Source organism: Trachypithecus francoisi, unplaced genomic scaffold (genome assembly GCF_009764315.1).
Source record: "Trachypithecus francoisi isolate TF-2019V2 unplaced genomic scaffold, Tfra_2.0 Lachesis_group8, whole genome shotgun sequence".
Taxonomy (NCBI): domain Eukaryota; kingdom Metazoa; phylum Chordata; class Mammalia; order Primates; family Cercopithecidae; genus Trachypithecus; species Trachypithecus francoisi.
The window spans coordinates 32,093,135-32,112,982 of record NW_022681473.1 but is presented as its reverse complement, the minus strand read 5'-3'; the positions used below and the strand labels follow the sequence as shown (position 1 = coordinate 32,112,982).

The window sequence follows — 19,848 nt, the reverse complement described above, 5'->3', positions numbered from 1 at the left end:
TTAGAAACTTAGTTTTAACTATGTCAAGTTCGAGGTGTCTTTTAGATATCCAAGCAGAGACAGCAAACAGTTAATGTAGGATGGATTAGGGGTTAGGAGATAAACATTTAGAGGTCTTCTATATGTAGATCCCATTTTAAAGACACGAGTCTGGATGAGATCAGAGTACTTTTTAAGGCATTCAGCACAAAAGCAAAGGAAAATGTTTTGAGGTCATCTAGCAAAATAAGAGGAAAAAATGAAAAGACAAAATTCAGAAGACAATGTATTACTCTAATCTGGAATTTATTATCTGCTACCATTAGCCAAAGATAAAACTATATCTAGAGCAAATTTACCAAATAATTTCAGGCCACTGTTCTTCACACACACCTCTGCATTTATTCTTTCTCAATTATAGTCCACAGCTATATTTTATCAATAGCTCTAGAGCACTGCCCAACTAATAAACTCCCACATAGCTGCATTTCTGACACATAGATGAATTTGAAAATAATATAATTGGATTGACATGCAGTATTTTTATAGATGCTATATTTAATATTTTTAATTATTTAAAAATTGGTTAATATCACATATAGGCATACCTCTAATATCAGAACAAAACTATACTAATGCTAATGCATTAACTATAGAAGGCAACTTCAAGAATAAAATACAAATGTTTTCCTATTATAGTTATCCTTCACTTTATGGAAAATTATAAGAAAAGCTGACTGAAAAGCACACTGCTTTAGAGAAAAATCTTATTTTCCTATTAATTTTCCATTTATTGAATTTATTTTAGTTGAGAATAAAGTCCCCCAAATACTATGTTTAAAACATTTAACCCCTTCCTCTTCTTTTTTTTTTTTTTTTTTTTGACACGGAGTCTCGCTCTGTCGCCCAGGCTGGAGTGCAGTGGCCGGATCTCAGCTCACTGCAAGCTCCGCCTCCCGGGTTCACGCCATTCTCCTGCCTCAGCCTCCGGGTAGCTGGGACTACAGGCGCCCGGCTAGTTTTTTGTATTTCTTTAGTAGAGACGGGGTTTCACCGTGTTAGCCAGGATGGTCTCGATCTCTTGACCTCATGATCCGCCCGTCTCGGCCTCCCAAAGTGCTGGGATTACAGGCTTGAGCCACCGCGCCCGGCCCCTCTTCTTAAACAGTTCAGCCCTGAAATCCATTAGGTTAGGTAGTATAAGGTAGGGGTATGTGAGGAAGTGGTGAGGGGTTGTGTCTAGAGCATTCCGGAATAGAATAACAGGCCTGAATGGAGAAAAGAGGATTTCCCCATGTAAGGGAGGGCAGTCTACTGTGGGGAGTCAGAAACTAAGTAAGGTGAGGAGGGTGACCCTGCAAAAGGGCAACCCCGCTGAAAGTGTCAGACTCCAAGCAGGAAAAGGAGGACATCCACATAAGGAAAGAGGGGGCAGCAGAATGGTGGACTGGTTACATAACAGGGTGTTTTATGGAATAAGTCAACGTCTTAGTGATAATGAAAGTCAGATTTCTCATTGAAAGAGAAGTACTAAAGAGAAGAAATAAACTAAAATAATCCTTGTAGTTTGGGATTATAATTTGCAGTAGTGCAAATTAATGGTTTTCAATATACATACATAGATTGATATAAAAATATATGTAACTGTAAGTATATGTGTATATGTATGTATGTAAATATATACATATATTTCCTAGCTCTGTCCACTGAGGGGGTCTGAGAACAATGACATTCCAACAGTAATAATTGTAATAGCACTCAGACTTTGGTTTCTATATACCTTTTTTTCTACTAAAAGGAACCAGGGCAACATGGAGAAATGGTTTATTACAGGGCAAGATCAGATAAAGTACGAGGTGATCCTGGTACATTTTATTTTTATCTGAAAGCAGAAAAATCCTAAACGAATGATGAAGACATGTCAAAAATACCCAGCAGCCAGCATGAATGGACTCCAACTGGCCAAACCAAGAATAATTTGATAAAAATAAATGATAGTCAAATATTTTAATCCATTGTACAAAACAAGAAACTATGAGCCTATATTGATATAAATAAATCTATTAAAAGTTTGGTGAGAAATGACATATTTACATAGTTTCAAAGTGCCTCTCCAAAAAATACACTGATTACAAAGGAGAAAAGAGTAACCTTACAGTGGAGAAATTTGTCAGATACTTCCTTAGTCAAATTATCAGAGTGAACATCACCAATAATAAAACAAATTGAAACCATTAGCTATCTGATAGGATTCAATAAGAAGAATATGGCATTACTTCTGTGATATTTCTTCCAGAGATAAATAAACTGAATCTAACCATGAGGAAACATTGTACAAACAGAAACTAAGGAACATTCTACAAAATAATGGTCTGTTATCTTCAAGACTGTCAAAGTTATAAAAATCAACCAAAGACTAGGAAAGTCTTCCAGACTGAAAGAGATTAAAGAGCTATGACAACTAAATACAAACACAGGATTCTAAACTAGACCCTTTTGTTATGAAAATACTTTAATGTGACAATTGGTGAAACTGAATGAGTCCTGAACATTACAGTTATATACCAGTGTTAACTTCCTGATTTTGATTGCTGTGTTATGGTTTTACAGGAGAATGTCCCTGATTGTAAGAACGATATACTATATTAATGAGATGATAGAGCATCAGTTTGGCAAATTATTCTAAAATCATTCAGGAAAATAAGTTCTTTCTATTGTACTTCCAATGTCTCTAAAAGTTGATGATACTTTCAAAAGAAAAAACTTAAGTGATTCTTAAAAACATTGTGGAATGAACTAATGTGAAATGTTTGAAAAATATATAGCATCAATAAAAAAAAGTTAACATACAGCTGAAGTTCAAAAGAAAGATAAGGAAATTTTCAGACATCAAAAATAAGACAGGAAATCCATAGTCAGAGTTGTAAGTATACAAGGTGATGCTCTAGTAATCCAGAAACCCCTACAAACAGATATAGGCTGTCATGGCAAAGTCAGGGTTTTAATATCCATGTGGGCACAAAGCCAGGGGATCTAGAACACTGGTATAGAGAAAGGACTCTAGAAAAACAGCTAACTTCAAGAAAGGAAGACTAGAAGAACTCAGCCTACTAGCACAAAAAATGTCTTTGCCTAGATCACTGGTCCAAAACCAAAAATTATTCCATGAGAAATAGAAAAACCTAAACTTGTAGTACAAAAGGGTATAAAGTCCTAATAATAGATGCTCCCTGCATGGTATGTACATCCTAGATGATAAATTAAGGTAACAACCAGAAACTGTTTTGTGAAACACTTGAGGCTCAGAACAGAAGCAAATTCAAAAGAGCTCTGTAGGAAGAATTCCACAAGTTCATCAGAAAAATACAACCTCCACTAAAGAGGGGCTCACAATTTAAAATTTATGAACCACATTAAAAAGGAAGATTTACAATGAAGGAGCATTAGCAGGCAGCCACTGCAAACAGGAAGACTTGTACCCACCAATATTTAAAAATAACAGAAGAATCTCAAAGATATTATTAAAAATATTTTTAATGATTAGAGACATAAAAGATAAATAAGAAATATGAAAAAAATATAGGACACTAGAAAAAGGCAGATTTTTAAAAGCACCAAATAGAACATCTATAAAAGAAAAAGGTCATTATAAAATAAAAAACTTAAAACATAAGTTATATGGCAGATAAAACATAGTTGAAGAATTAGTGAACTAAAAGATATATCTCAGAAAATTACTCACGCCTGTAATCCCAGCACTTTGGGAGGCCCAGGCGGGCGGATCACGAGGTCAGGAGATTGAGACCATCCTGGCTAGCATGGTGAAACCCTGTCTGTACTAAAAATACAAAAAATTAGCTGGGCGTGGTGGTGGGCACCTGTGGTCTCAGCTGCTTGGGAGGCTGAGGCTGGAGAATGGCGTGAACCTGGGAGGCAGAGCTTGCAGTGAGCCGAGATTGTGCCACTGCACTCCAGCCTGGATAACACAGCGAGATTCCATCTCAAAAATAAAGAAAGAAAAAAATTACATAAGATACAGCAAGCCCACAGGCATAAAGAAATAGAAAGTGTATAAGGTATAGAGACATGGAGGATGAATGAGAAGATTCAAAATATACCTTCTTAGGAGGTTGAAAGGAGAAAATATAAAGACTCATTGGGGAAGGTAATACTTGAAGTGGTAAAGACTTAAACTGTTCTCAGAAATAAATATATTAATTTTCATGTCACAAAAGAACTCTTAAATTGTAAAACAAAGAAAATAGACAAATATTTTAGTAATAAAAATAATTTTTGTAATTCAACTTAGAAAGCTGTAGGACTGAGAATGATTTTTAAAAGAGTTTTTTAGAGAAGATTGAGGTTCACAGCAAAATCCAGAGGAAGGTAAAGAGATATACCATATACTCCCCGCCCCACACATACATAACCCCCCATTATTAAAATCCCCCACCAGAGGGGTACTGATATGGTTTGGCTCTGTGTCCTCACCCAAATCTTATGTCAAATTGTAATCCCCACATTGTTGGAGGAGGGGCCTGGTGGGAGGTGACTGGATAATGAGGGCAGTTTCTAATGGTTAGCACAATCCCTCTAGTGTTATCTCATGATGGAATTCTCATGAGATCTGGTTGTTTAAAAGTGTGTAGCACTTTCCCACTTAGCTGTCTCTCTCTCCTGCTCTGCCAGGGTAAGACATGCTTACTTCCCCTCCCACCATGATTTTAACTTTCCTAAGGCCTCCCAGTCATGCCTCCTATACAGCCTGCAGAACTGTATGTCAATTAAACCTCTTTTGTTCATAAATTACGCAGTCTCAGGTAGCTCGTTATAGCAATGTGAGGATGGACTAATACGGGTACATTTCTTACAATTAATGAACCTACAGTGACATCATTATCACCCAAAGTTCACAGCTGACATTAGAATTCATTCTTGGTATTGTACATACTATGAGTTTGGACAACTATATGACATGTGTCCACCATTACAGTATCATACAGAGTATTTTTATTGCCATAAAAATCTTCTGTACTCTGCCTTTTTATCTCTCCCTCCTTCAACCCCTGGAAACCACTTTTTTTTTTTTCTTTCAAGATGGAGTCTCGCTCTTGTCCCCCAGGCTGGAGTGCAATGGTGTGATCTCGGCTCACTGTAACCTCCACCTTCCAGCTTCAAGCGATTCTCCTGCTTCAGCCTCCCAAGTAGTTGGGACTACAGGTGCCCACCACCACACCCCACCAAATTTTTGTATTTTCAGTACAGACGGGTTTTCATCACGTTGGCCAGGCTGGTCTCAACCTTCTGACCTCAGGTGATCTGTCTGCCTCGGCCTCCCAAAGTGTTGGGATTACAGGTGTGAGCCACTGCGCCTGGCCATAACCACTTTTTTTTACCGCCTCCATCATTTTTCCTTTTCCAGAATGTCATATAGTTGGTGAGTACTGTATCTTTGTTGTTTTAATTTGTATTTCCCTGATGACACATGATGTGGTGCATCTTTTCATAAACTTATATGCCATCTGTATGTATATCTTCTTTGGTGAGGTGTCTGTTAAGATCTCTGGCCCATTTTGAAATCAGATTGTTTTCTTATTGTTCAGTTTTAAGAGGTCTTTGTTATTTTGGATAGCTGTCCTTTGTCAGAGGTGTCTTTTGCAAATTTTTTTTTCCTATTCTGTGGCTTGTCTTTTCATTCTCTTAACAAGCCAGAGTAGGTAAAGTTTTTAATTTTAATGAAGTCCAGCTTATCAATTCTTTCAGAAATCATGCTTTTGGTGTTGTATCAAAAAAGTCATCAGCAAACTCACGGTCATCTAGATTTTCCCCTATGTTATCTTCTAGGAGTTTTTTAGATTTGTGTTTTACATTTTGGTCTGTGTTCCATTTTGAATTAAATTTTGTGTAAATCTGTGTCTAGATTCATTTTTTTCTATGGATGTCCAGCTGTTCCTGTACCATTTGTTGAGAAGGATGTCTTTTTTACCTTCCCAACTTTGAGAGCTTTCCTTTTTTATTACATTTCCTTCTATCTTTCTCCAGACTATAAAATTACCCAAATATCTAAGAATTCCTCATGCATAAATGTATAAACTCAAAGCTCCAGAAACCTAATTTCCTTTTGTCCATGTGATTAGGTATGGCCTAATAAAATTAAGCTTCAAAACTAGAAATAACATGTTATATATTAAATATCCCTTCGGTTCTATAAGAGGAATTAATATAATATATAAAATTAAGTAAGTTTATATTTAATGAAGTAAAATAATAAAATAGAGCTTTGGAGCTGAATATCTTAGAGATCATCTATCCCATTACTCCCAATCTGGGTTTTACGACATCTACCTATCCTCTCTTTATTCATGCCTCTTCTGAGAGCGTGAATGGAGCCCTCTCCTCCACTTCCTCACTCCTATTATCCAGGGTAGAGAATGCAGACACTGTTTCACAAAATGGTCTTGTTTGGGAAATGCTGATGGAGTTCAATTTCTTCATTTTACCTAAAGGAAAACTGAAGCTGAGAAAGAAAGTATCTTACCACAGGACTATGTAATAAGTCATTAATAGAAACAGTTTACTTAAAATCTACAGAACAATCAGCAAAGTGTCTTTATTAAGCCCTCTAAGCATACTGTTTTCATACACAAAGTTTTATTTGTCAGGTAATTTAGATGTAGGAAGGTTGCCCTGCTCTAAGCCCATCCCTTTGAAATGAACTAAGAAGGTACTATGTTTAAATAGAAATGGAACACATTGAAAGAATCCACTAAAGCAAAAATAATTAGTCTTTTTGGAATATGATTTTTGTTTTCTGTGTTAGAATTCAGTAAGCAGAGTCTCTTGACTATGAGCACCATTAAGAGAGGGCACTACCTGGTTTCTTGTTCCTGTACCTAGCACATACCAGAGTATGATCTTATGAAGGAAAAAGGGAGAAAGAGAAGTAGTAACTACCAAAGTAAAGGAGGGAGGGAAGATGCTACACGTTGGTTAAGAGGCTTCCTTGCCTAGTGGATTTATATCAGATCCTTAAATTGAACAGAAATTTTACTTAAGTTTCAATTTAGGGGGTTGGGGGAAATCACAAGTATCTTCATTGCTCTACTCTATTCATGTATCATGTTCAGCAGACCATGAGGTACCCTATACATCTACCTATACTATGTTCTGGGTTGAATAAGGCAAATCCTTATGCCTCTTGCATAGAAAGTCAGCCATATGAAGGAATTTCTTTTGCGTTGAAAATACTCTCTATAGGGAATCATTCCTAACTCATTTTATGAGGCAAGCATCATCCTGATACCAAAGCCTGGCAGAGACACAACAAAAAAAGAGAATTTTAGACCAATATCCCTGATGAACATCGATGCAAAAATCCTCAAAAGACACTGACAAACCGAATCTAGCAGCACATCAAAAAGCTTATCCACCACGATCAAGTGGCCTTCATCCCTGGGATGCAAGGCTGGTTCAACATATGCAAATCAATAAACGTAATCTATCATACAAACAGAACCAAAGACAAAAACCACATGATTATCTCAATAGATGCAGAAAAGGCCTTTGACAAAATTCAACAGCTCTTCATGCTAAAAACTCTCAATAAACTAGGTATTGATGGAATGCATCTCAAAATAATAAGAGTTATTTATGACAAACCCACAGCCAATATCATACTGAATGGGCAAAAACTGGAAGCATTCCCTTTGAAAACTGGCACAAGACAGGAATGCCCTCTCTCACCACTCCTATTCAACATAGTGTTGGAAGTTCTGGCCAGGGCAATCAGGCAATAGAAAGAAATAAAGGGTGTTCAATTAGGAAAAGAGTAAGTCAAATTGTCCCTGTTTGCAGATGACATGATTACATATTTAGAAAAACCCATCGTCTCAGCCCAAAATCTCCTTAAGTTGATAAGCAACTTCAGCAAAGTCTCAGGATACAAAATCAATGTGCAAAAATCACAAGAATTCCTATACACCAATAACAGATAGAGAGCCAAATCATGAGTGAACTCCCATTCACAATTGCTACAAACAGAATAAAATACCTAAGAATCCAACATACAAGGGATGGGAAGGACCTCTTCAAGGAGAACTACAAACCACTGCTCAAGGAAATACAAGAGGACACAAACAAATGGAAGAACATTCCAAGCTCATGGATAGAAAGAATCAATATCGTGAAAATGGCCATACTGCCCAAGGTAATCTATAGATTCAATGTCATCCCCATCAAGCTACCAATGACTTTCTTCACAGAATTGGAAAAAACTACTTTAAAGTTCATATGGAACCAAAACAGAACCTTCATTGCCAAGATAATCCAAAGTAAAAAGAACAAAGCTGGAGGTATCACGCTACCTGACTTCGAACTATACTACAAGGCTACAGTAACCAAAACAGCATGGTACTCGTACTGAAACAGATATATAGACTAATGGAACAGAACAGAGGCTTCAGAAATAATACCACACATCTACAACCATGTGATCTTTGACAAACCTGAAAAAAAACAAGAAATGGGGAAAGGATTTCCTATTTAATAAATAGTGCTGGGAAAACCAGCTAGCCATATGTAGAAAGCTGAAACTGGATCCCTTCCTTACACCTTATACAAAAATTAATTCAAGATGGATCAAAGACTTAAATGTTAGACTTAAAACCATAAAAACCCTAGAAGAAAACCTAGGCAATACCATTCAGGACATAGGCATGGGCAAGGAATTCATGACTAAAACACCAAAAAGCAATGGCAACAAAAGTAAAAATTGACAAATGGGATCTAATTAAACTAAAGAGCTTCTGCACAGCAAAAGAAATTACCACCAGAGTGAACAGGTAACCTATAGAATGGGAGAAAAGTTTTGCAATCTACCCATCTGACAAAGGGCTAATATCCAGAATCTACAAATAACTTAAATTTTCAAGAAAAAACAACCCCATCAAAAAGTGGGCAAAGGATATGAACAGACACTTCTCAGAAGAAGACATTTATGCAGCCAACAGACACATGAAAAAATGCTCATCATCACTAGCCATCAGAGAAATGCAAATCAAAACCACAATGAGATATCATCTCACACCAGTTAGAATGGTGATCATTAAAAAGTCAGGAAACAACAGATGCTGGAGAGGTTGTGGCGAAATAGGAATGCTTTTACACTGTTGGTGGGAGTGTAAATTAGTTCAACCATTGTGGAAGACAGTGTGGCGATTCCTCAAGGATCTAGAACTAGAAATACCATTTGACCCAGTCATCCCATTACTGGGTATATACCCAAAGGATTATAAATCATACTACTATAAAGACACACGCACACGTATGTTTATTGTGGCACTATTCACATAGCAAAGACTTGGAACCAACCCAAATGTCCATCAACGATAGACTGGATTAAGAAAATGTGGCACATATACACCATGGAATACTATGCAGCCATAAAAAAGGATGAGTTCATGTCCTTTGCAGGGACATAGATGAAGCTGGAAACCACCATTCTGAGCAAACTATCTCAAGGACAGAAAACCAAACAGCGCATGTTCTCATTTATAGGTAGGAACTGAACAATGAGAACACTTGGACACAGGGAAGAGAACATCATACACCAGGGTGTGTCATGTAGTGGGGAGCTGGAGGAGGGATAGCATTAGGAGAAATACCCAATTTAAATGATGAGTTAATGGGTACAGCAAACCAACATGGCACACGTATGCCTATGTAACAAACCTACACATTGTGCACATGTACCCTAGAATTTAAAGTATAATTTAAAAAAATAAACAAATAAAAAAATACTCTCTATATTATCCAGATAATTAAATATGTATGAATGACAACAAAACAATTCACGAAGGAATTTTTTTTTTTTTTTTATGAGACAGAGTCTCGCTCTGTCGCCCAGGCTGGAGTGCAGTGGCGCCATCTCTGCTCACTGCAAGCTCCGCCTCCCGGGTTTATGCCATTCTCCTGCCTCAGCCTCCCGAGTAGCTGGGACTACAGGCGCCCGCCACCGCGCCCGGCTAGTTTTTTGTGTTTTTTAGTAGAGATGGGGTTTCACCATGTTAGCCAGGATGGTCTCAATCTCCTGACCTCGTGATCCGCCCGTCTCGGCCTTCCAAAGTGCTGGGATTACAGGCTTGAGCCACCGCGCCCGGCCAAGAAGGAATGTTAAAAGAACAAAGTACTTAAGCAAAATGAACATATTCTCTTACTGACTTTTTAGTAGGGAAAATGTAGTATTTTTCAAGATATACCAAGAAAAAAAATTAGGTAAAAGATGTAAGTATGACCAGTTCCAGAGACTGTAAATAAAATTAGGTGCCTCATGTCACTTAGGCCATGACTGGATTTAATGTCAGAAGTCATTCCACAAAGTGGTGTACTGCAGTGTGTCCAGAAGTTAGAGAACTGTGAAAGGGGGCTACCAAGGCTGGGAAGATGCAACTGTTGCCGTGAGTGACTTTCAAAGACCCTGATGCCTTATGGTGCCCTTCTGAAACTCAAACAGTAATGCAGAAGTGTTCTGTTTTGGAATTTATGGTGCATAAAGTTCATGTTTTTAAAAGAGCTTGCTCTCCGGGTGTGGTGGCTCACGCCTGTAATCCCAGCACTTTGGGAAGCCAAGGTGGGTGGATCACTTGAGGTTAGGAGTACGAGACCAGCGTGGCCAATGTGGCAAAACCCCATCGCTCCTAAAAATACAAAAATTAGCTGGGCATGGTAGCAGGTGCCTGTAATCCCAGCTACATGGGAGGCTGAGGCAGGAGAATTGCTTGAACCCAGGAGGTAGAAATTGCAATGAGCCGGGTGTGCCACTGTACTCCAGCCTGGGCAACACAGTGAGACTCCATCTCAAAAAAAAATAAAAGCTTGCCTACAGCTGGTTTCCACACCTGTAGTGTTATGCTCAGCAAATTACATAGCTGGAAATTAAACGTTCAATTCTACCTTGGCTCCAATTTAACATTTGGTGCTCTCTGGAGTGGATTGCATGTGTTGAGGCTTTGCAGTTTCACTTGTGGTAAAGGCATTAGCATTTTCCATTTCTATGCAGATTTCTTTGAAGCAGAATTTATTGCCTCTTTCTTCTCTGTCTTCACAGTAGGTAGAGTTTCTTTCAAACTTCACTGAGGCATCAGTTGCTCTTTGGCAATGTCCCTTACCGTGATTATTAACTATAAGTGTGTGGCTTGAGTTTAAAAGTTTTACTTGTTTGTTGCATTGATGTTCCCATGTAGTAATTTTTAGTTTGGTTGTAAAAAAAAAAAAAAAAAAAAAACCCTGGGCTGAAGTAAGAGTTTAAGTTGTTGTATTTTTTTTTTTAAACTAGTCCCAGATTTAAAAACTTGTAATAAAATTGAAACTTGAAAAAATGAAAAGAAAACAGAGAGGGGTTTTTACATTAGCTACAATGGTCATTTCTGTTTTCTCAATTCTAAAAATTTTTTTTAATTTTTCCAAATCATGAGAAAAAACATTTAGCTACTAGTATCATCTTAAACTGATGTATGGTTAGAATGACTAAATTTTATAGCTATGTAAACTTCAAATAGTAAACTTGGACCTTTATTTCTTGTTTCATCAGCTTGAAAGATTATTGCTGGATATCAACCTCAACTTCTTGCTACATCATTATTTTTGTATTAACAAACTTAATAATATTTAAGTCTTACTTGGTAACCATAAGTAAGTTTTCCATGCTTCATTTACAGGTTAATTCTAAAAATGGAAACCAACAGTGTTTACATTATTACAATCAATATAGGTAGCATTTAATGCATGAGTCTAACGGGGGTACTAATACATTTCCTTCCATATAGTTCTAGTGTGCTACTTAAAGAACTATTTTACTATGATCGGGACCTAAGTATCTTCTCTTTTTTACTACGTTCAGGACCTACATATCTTTTTTTTTTTTTGAGACAGGGTCTCACTCTGTCACCCAGGCTGGAGTGTAGTGGCGCAATCACAGGTCAATGCAGCCTCAACCTTCTGGGTTGAAGCGATTCTCCTATCTCAGCCTCCCATGTAGCTGGAGCTACAGCCACACACCACGATATCTGGCTAATTTTTGTGTATATATTTTTTTGTACAGATGCGGTTTCACCATGTTGCCCAGGCTGGTCTTGAACTCCTGGGCTCAAGCAATTCGTCCACCCAAAATGCTGGGATTACAGGCATGGGCCACCATGCCGGGCCTCTTCTCTTCTTACATTCCATCAATTGCTCAGAACCATCCCAAATTTTAACTTGCTTTATATCTTTCTCATATAGTTATGTTTTCCCTAGAGTTTCTGATCACTACTTTTTTGTTGATAAAAAACACAAGGATTTTTTTTTTTTTTTGAAACAGAGTGTAGTGGCCTGATCATGGCTCACAGCAGCCTCAACCTTGTAGGCTCAAGCAATTCTTCCACCTCAGCCTCTGGAGTGGCTAAGACTACAGGTGCTCACTACCACACCCAGCTAATTTTTTTTTTCAATTTTTTATAGAGACAGGATCTCCCTATGTTACCCAGGCTGGTCTCGAACTCATGGGCTTACGCAGTCCTCCAGTCTCAGCCTCCCAAAATGCTGGGATTACAAGCATGAGCCACCACACCCAGCCTAGGATGTATGTTAACATTTTTCCATACTTTTCTTTGTGTTTATATATACACATACTTTTCGTTTTTTCTGAACTATCTGAAAGTAAGTTGCAGCTAATAGGTGATTTCACCCTAAATACTTCATCATATATTTTCTAAGAATAAGAACTTTCTTTTATATAACCATAATATTATGCCTAGGATAATATTATACCTAGGACATTACTATATTATTATACCTAGGAAAATAATTCAATAATATAATCTAATATATGTCATATTCAAATATCCCAATTGCCCTCTCCAATTTTTTATGGCTGGTTTTATTCTTGATCCAGGATCCAGTGAAAGTTCACATATTACATATTCTTTTTTTTTGAGATGGAGTCTCGCTCTGTCACCCAGGCTGGAGTGTAGTGACGTGATCTCCACTCACTACAATCTCTGCCTCCCAGATTCAAGCGATTCTCCTGCCTCAGCCTCCTGAGCAGCTGGCACTACAGGTGCCCGCTACCATGCCTGGCTAATTTTTGTATTTTGGGTAGAGACAGGGTTTCACCATGTTGGCCAGGCTGGTTTCCAACTCCTGACTTCAAGTGATCTGCTGCCTTGGCCTCTATTATTTTAATCAAAAGTAGCTCCCCTTTCTTTTTTCATGACACTGAAGTTTTTTTTGTTTTGTTTTGGTTTGAACTTTTAGGTTCCAGGGTACATATGCAGGTCTGTTATATAGGTAAATTGCATGTCACGGGGGTTGGTTGTACAGATGATTTTACCACCCAGGTAATAAGCACAGAACCCAATAGGTCCTTTTTTGATCCTCACCTTCCTCCCATCCTCCATGCTCAAGTAGGCCCCAGTGTCTAGTGTTTCCTTGTTTAACAATGAAGTTTTCTGAGTCCAGCCTAGATGTCTTATAGAATGTGCCACACATTGTGATTGTGTCAATTGTTTCATCATAATTAGATTTCAAATAATATTTTTGGCAAGAAAATTACATAGGTGAAGTTCGGTCCTCCTTATTGCATAATAACAGTGGATCCACGGAAAAGCTGTATCATTAACATTGCTAGACTTGATCACTTGATTAAAGTGGTGACCTTCAGGATCCTTCTAATGTACAAATACATTTTGCTCTTTGTAATTAATGTTATCTGTTTGAAATTGCATGAATATTGTCTTCCCAACAATCATTATTCCACTAATTACTTCATTTTACTTTGTGTCTTCCCTACTAGGCTAAGCTTCACAAGGGCAGAGATTTTTGTCTTGTTTATCATTGCTGTATCCTCAATGCTGAGAAAAGTGTTTGTACATAGTAGACCCTCAATATATATTGAATGAATCATCGTTAGTTAAATACTTCTGTATTCTCTAAGAGACTATGAACAACTTAAGGACAAAGGTAATGTTTTCTTAGTTTTTGTATTTGTAGAAAATAAGCACAGTACTTAGCACATAGTAAAAATTCTATCTATTTTAATTTTTAAGGACCATGGGTAAGTCAGTTACAATATATATGCCTTACTCATTTTCCTTATGTATAAAATGTTAAAAATGCATCTACTTAACTATATTAATAAGATATACTAAAAATTATTTTAATATTTCTTTTTAAAGTAAAATATGGTAAAGCAAAACTCCTAATTTTAAAACAAGGCTCTCAGGAAAAAGTATTAAATTATGTAAACATTAAATATAAATTTCTGTCAGCTTTTCTTTGTAGCTTACATATCTAAAGGCATTTTACTGATACAATGTTAAAATACCAAACTACTTTTTAAACAGTACATACTTATTTTTACCTGTAGTGCTTTTAATGTTTCCTTCAATCCTTCTATTTCTTTTTCCTTTATTTCTGTAGCAAGCTGATATTTTCCCTTTAAGTAAAAAACTGTATTTCAGTACTTTCCAATGTAAATGATAATACAAAAGGGTAAAATATAAGAGCTCAAGAACGAAAATCTCTATTTTAAACCAATATTTCACAGGCTTTAACCTTCTATCTGTGTGACAAATTACACTTCTAATGATTTCAAAATACAAAATTACAATAAGACCTTTATATGGTTACAATGATCATGAAATAGAATATCTTATTATAATGACAAATCATTTTATCAGTAGAGCATCCTACCCAAGAACTTACAGACACTTTATAATTACTTAATTCATACAACTAGAATAAATACATTCTAATTAATAAGTACAGATGCATTTGTCTAATGAATATAAAAATATGGGAGAATTTTTTACAGAAGATCTTTGGCTAAAAATAAACTATAAGTGATTATTACTAACGGTATGTTCATTGAGATAATAAAAACATGTATTAACTATTAAATAGCTAGAGAAAATATTTAATGTCAGATAAATTTCTAGGTTTGTTGGAGCTTTATCCCCTTTGCCAGTTGGTCTGCACCCAGTTGCAAGTCATTTCCATATTTTTTAAAGACAGTAATTCCAGTGAAAAAGCACTAAAAACATACCATGGTTAATAGAAACACTGCAGTAGAATGGTAAGAACATTAATTTGGGACCTGAAGAGGTCTGGGTTCTAGTCCCAATTTTGCCACTTCAAAGTGAGACCTTTGGCAAGTCATTTAGTCTTGTTAGGCCTCTGTATTCTGAACTGTAAAATGACGGAAGTGAAGTAACATGATTATATCTTCAGTCCTTTCTAAGATTTTAAGCAGTTAACCACCTCCATTAGTTTGTTACTAATGCTCTTTTCTCTTATGGTAAACAACAGATAATAAAAGGCATTTAGCTATGTTTTAAATTATTTTGTAAAAATAAATACCTTTTAATAGATAGAAAATTTTTAAAAAATTATAAATACCTTTTCTTCTTCCAGAGCATACATCTTCATTTGCAACTGATAAACAATTTTAAAAATTAAAATAAAGGGAGATAAACTGTTAACAGTGATCTACACTGGTCACTGAGACTAAAGAAACACTTTATATATCTATATTGTTTGAAATGGAAATAATGTGAACGTTATTTTCAGATTCGGAAAATAAATAATAATGATATAAAACGAGAAAAAAAGCCAGTCACTAAAGTAAATGAACTTTGTATTTATTTATTTGAGATGAGGTCTTGCTATGTTGCCCAGGCTGTACTCCAACTCCAGGGCTCAAGGGATCTCCCACCTCAGCCTCCCAAGTAGCTGAGACTAGAGGCACACACCACTACACCCAGTTCAAAATTAGCAATTTAATCACACTGATCAGAGACACCAATTATCCTTGAAAGTTTTGTTTTTTCCTCCAGAAGTTTTTCTTAAATGTCTGAATATTTTGCCATCCACTCCTAAATCACAGCTTTTATCATTTTCCAAAGGTACAATTTTATAAATCAGTATCATTTGTATTATCATTGACAGTATTTATGTTCAAAAATTTGTGCAGCCTAACAAATTAGGACCTGTTTTAAAAAATAATAACATTTAAAAGCCCAGGCATGGTAGTTCATGCCTGTAAACCCAATACTTTGGGAAGCTGAGGCGAGAGAATTGCTTTAGCCCAAGAGTTTTGAGACCAGCCCGGGCAGTATAGTGAGACTTCCTTGACAAAAAGTCCCAGCTACTTGGGAGGTGGGAGGATCGTTTGAGTCCTGCAAGTGGAGATTGCAGTGAGCTGAGATCACGCTACTACACTCCAGCCTGGGCTACAGGGCGAGACTGTCTCTAAATAAATAAATAAATAAAAATAATGACATTTTAGAACAGAAAAACTAAAGTACACACACCAAAGGAAAATTATGAAATACTCTAAGCAACACAAGCGTATTAGGCAAAATTTTCAAGAAATGAAATTTTTCTTAGGAAATTCCCTATTTCCTTTTTCTTTTTTTGTGTGCGAGACGGAGTCTTGCTCTGTCGCCCAGGCTGGAGTGCAGTGGCGTGATCTCGGCTTACTGCAAGTTCTGCCTCCCGGGTTCACACCATTCTCCTGCCTCAGACTCCTGAGGAGATGGGACTATAGGCGCCCGCCACCACGCCCGGCTAATTTTTTCTTTTGTATTTTCAGTAGAGACGGGGTTTCACCATGTTAGCCAGGATGGTCTCGATCTCCTGACCTCGTGATCCGCCCGCTTTGGTCTCCCAAAGTGCTGGGATTACAGGCATGAGCCACCGCGCCCAGCTGAAATATTTATTTATTTATTTATTTATTTAGAGACAGAGTCTTGCTCTGTCACCCAGGTTGTACTGCAATGGTGTGATCTCAGCTCATTGCAACCTCCGCCTCCTGGGTTCAAGCAATTCTCCTACCTCAGCCTCCCAAGTAGCTGGGATTACAGGCTCCGGCCACCATGCCCGGTTAATTTTTGTGTTTTTAGTAGAGACAGAGTTTCACCATATTGGCCAGGCTGGTCTGGAACTCTTGACCTTGTGATCTGCCCGCCTTGGCCTCCCAAGGTGCTGGGATTACAGGCAAGAGCCACCGCGCCCGGCCTCCTATTTCCTTTTTCACACTCCTCACATTCAAGATCCCTTTCTTTAAACACACACACACACACACACACACACACACACACACACACAAATTAAAAAACAAAGAACCCAAGAGCACTTTCTCCTCTACCCTTCAGATATCTGAGTATCCTTATCTTGCCCAAAGTCCTTTGTGACAGCAGAGATGTGGACTTGCTCTTTCCTAGAGAATACTATGCTACACTTCGGGCTTTTGCTTCCCTAACCTTCAATTAAAACTCCCATAACCTTGGTTAGGCCTAGCTCAGATTAAAGGAAGAAAGTCATTTGCTTAAAAAAATTCATACATCTACACACACTGTATTATAAAGATGAAGATAAATACAGGAAAGGAAAAAATGAAGAAAAAATAATGATGTGAGATAGAGATAAGGAAATTTTCAGAGGATATTTTACATGAGCACATTTTCTTAAACTATTACAATATTTTCTTACTAGGAACTGAAGAGAAATTTTAGTCAAGAAGAGCTACAGAATTCAAATTAGCTGAAGGTATGTACAGTGATTTATGTCTTGATTTTTTTCTCATTTTCGTACTACTATTAGTTACTGATGATTGATATTTATGGAGGCTACAGTGCATAATAATCATCTCTTCTAATCCTTGACATCTCCCTACTTGCATCTCAGATTTTGATCATAATGTTATAACTCTACTTTGGTAAAAGGGTACTATGGAAGAGGCAAGAGCCTAGGAAGTTCTACTAAAAGAAAGAGGAAAGGGGAAAGAAAGAACAACACACACATCCCACTCACCTAAATTATTTAGGACAAATGAAAATATATCTCCATCTCCAAGAAAATAGTTTTCCCAATTTCCCTCCTTAACAAACTCATTCTACTACTTTACATTTTATTGTCAGTTGTGATTAAAATTATTTTATTCATTTCCTACTTCCCATAATACCTTGTTCTCCTTTTTGTCTTTGGTGAGTATGGAGAACAGCTTGCCATAATATTCATGGGAGGGGGAGGAAATGCAATATTTAAAATGGTAGTATTTGTCTATCCTTATGAAATTACCTGCTTTTTAAAAACTGCCATTGCTTCCTTGTGTTGCTCTGCCAATGTTTCCTTTTGATTCTGAAGAGTTTCCTGTTTTAAAAATTATGACAAGTTAAAATATACATTCTAGCAACTCTCTTTCAGCTTTACATCTTAACTGGGTTCACAATTTAAAGTTAACCATACCTTTTACATATATTATTTTGTGCTCCTGGAATTCCACTTTAAACCAATTTTATGATTATTTTTTGAGACAGGGTCTCACTCTGTTGCCCAGGCTGGAATGCAGTGGCACAATCACAGCTCACTGCAGCCTCTACCTTCCCGGGCTCAGGTGATTCTCCTGCCTCAGCCTCTCTAGTAGCTGGTATTACAGATGTCTGCCACCATGCCCGGCTAATTTTTGTATTTTTTGTAGAGACAGGGTTTTGCCATGTTGCACAGGCTAGTCTCAAACTCCTGGACTCAAGTGATCCACCCACTTCGGCCTTCCAAGATGCTGGGATTACAGGCATGGCCACTGTACCTGGCCCAATTTTATAGTTTTTTAATTGTCATAGAATCATCACATAACCTTTTGCTTTATGTTGCTTTTTTCATGGAAAAAAACCACATTGCTTCTAAAATTTTTAAACTTTGGACGTTATTTGCTCCAAAGCGTTCTCTAAGAAAAATATCTTTTAGCCAAAAGTAATTAAAATTAACAAATTAACAGTCCTAGTATACAGACTATTGTCTTAGAGTTTCAAAAACAACAACAATAACAACAAAAACCAGTTTTATGATCTAAGCAGAAATGCTTACCTGGCATCATATACACCTTTAAGTTCGTTGGAATAATTTTTTACAAACCAAAACTACCACAGAGAATTTCTGAAAAAAAATCTATATATGATTCCATTTCTTTTTTTCTCCTTCTCCCACCTTTTTGGTGGAAGTTGCATGTTCGGTTCTTTCTATTCTAGATGACTTTAACGTTCTTCTATTTTTATCAAAGTTAATAATTCTCATCATTTAAAAATTAGGTGTAAAAGTGGCAACCACTTTCAAATTTTTCTGCTGTTTGCTCCAGATTTCTAAATAATACATTGAGTTAGCAATTTAAAAAGTTTATCTTTTGACCTCTTATTGATGACAGTAGTGGCCCATCTGGAGCCACCGTTGTGAGGATGCCAGCTGCAGCAAGGGAGGTGCAGCCAGGGCTACGGCTCTGCGAAGTCATTTGGGGCTGGGAACAGGTGATCCCAGCAGGAGCCCTGCACCCTACTAAGTTGGCGGGGCAGGAGCCCATGCTCTCAGGTGCAGCTACAGCTGTCCGGCCACAGCTCTAAACCCTGGTATCCCTGCACTCTGTACTCTCTGTGTGGTGGGTGGCAGGTAGGGGAAGCCCCCTTGAAGCTGAAGCTTAAAGTACCTGTTTCCACTCCCTGGCCTCTCCCTGCTCTCCATGTCTGCTCCACTGTGGAGCAAAGTTGTGGACATGTCCTGATAGCCGAGCCTGGGCACTGTCGCAACCAGGACAGGTATATGCACACTTGGGGCAGTGCAAGAAGGAAAAAAGAAATGGAATCATACCAGACCCTGGCTGCCTTGGCTCCCTCTGGAAGCTGCTTCTGAGGGTGAAACTTAGGGCACCAATGAACACAGGAGGGAGGCCAGAGGGCTCAGGGTGGCTCAGCATGGGCCCGCGGGTACCCCTTGGGATGGACAGCCTGGGTGCTACAAACAGCATGTTGATGGCGACAGGAGGTGCCCCTAGACAGGAAAGGATGT

The 19,848-nt window shown here is 37.6% G+C and overlaps 1 protein-coding gene and 1 long non-coding RNA gene across 2 annotated transcripts in view; one reads left to right on the top strand and one right to left on the bottom strand.

Moving 5' to 3' along the window:
- CCDC73 (coiled-coil domain containing 73) overlaps positions 1–19,848 on the bottom strand; it is a 145,228-nt gene that overhangs the window by 80,677 nt on the left and 44,703 nt on the right. The window contains exons 3-5 of the mRNA XM_033208038.1: positions 18,094–18,165; positions 15,412–15,447; positions 14,375–14,449 (exon numbers count right to left, since the gene is read on the bottom strand). Coding sequence (XP_033063929.1) covers positions 14,375–14,449; positions 15,412–15,447; positions 18,094–18,165 — 183 coding nt within the window. The remainder of the gene's footprint in view (positions 1–14,374; positions 14,450–15,411; positions 15,448–18,093; positions 18,166–19,848) is intronic.
- The window catches only part of LOC117081728, a 44,444-nt gene that overhangs the window by 12,819 nt on the left and 11,777 nt on the right, over positions 1–19,848 (top strand). The window contains exon 2 of the long non-coding RNA XR_004436254.1: positions 17,509–17,562. This is a non-coding gene — a long non-coding RNA (uncharacterized LOC117081728). The remainder of the gene's footprint in view (positions 1–17,508; positions 17,563–19,848) is intronic.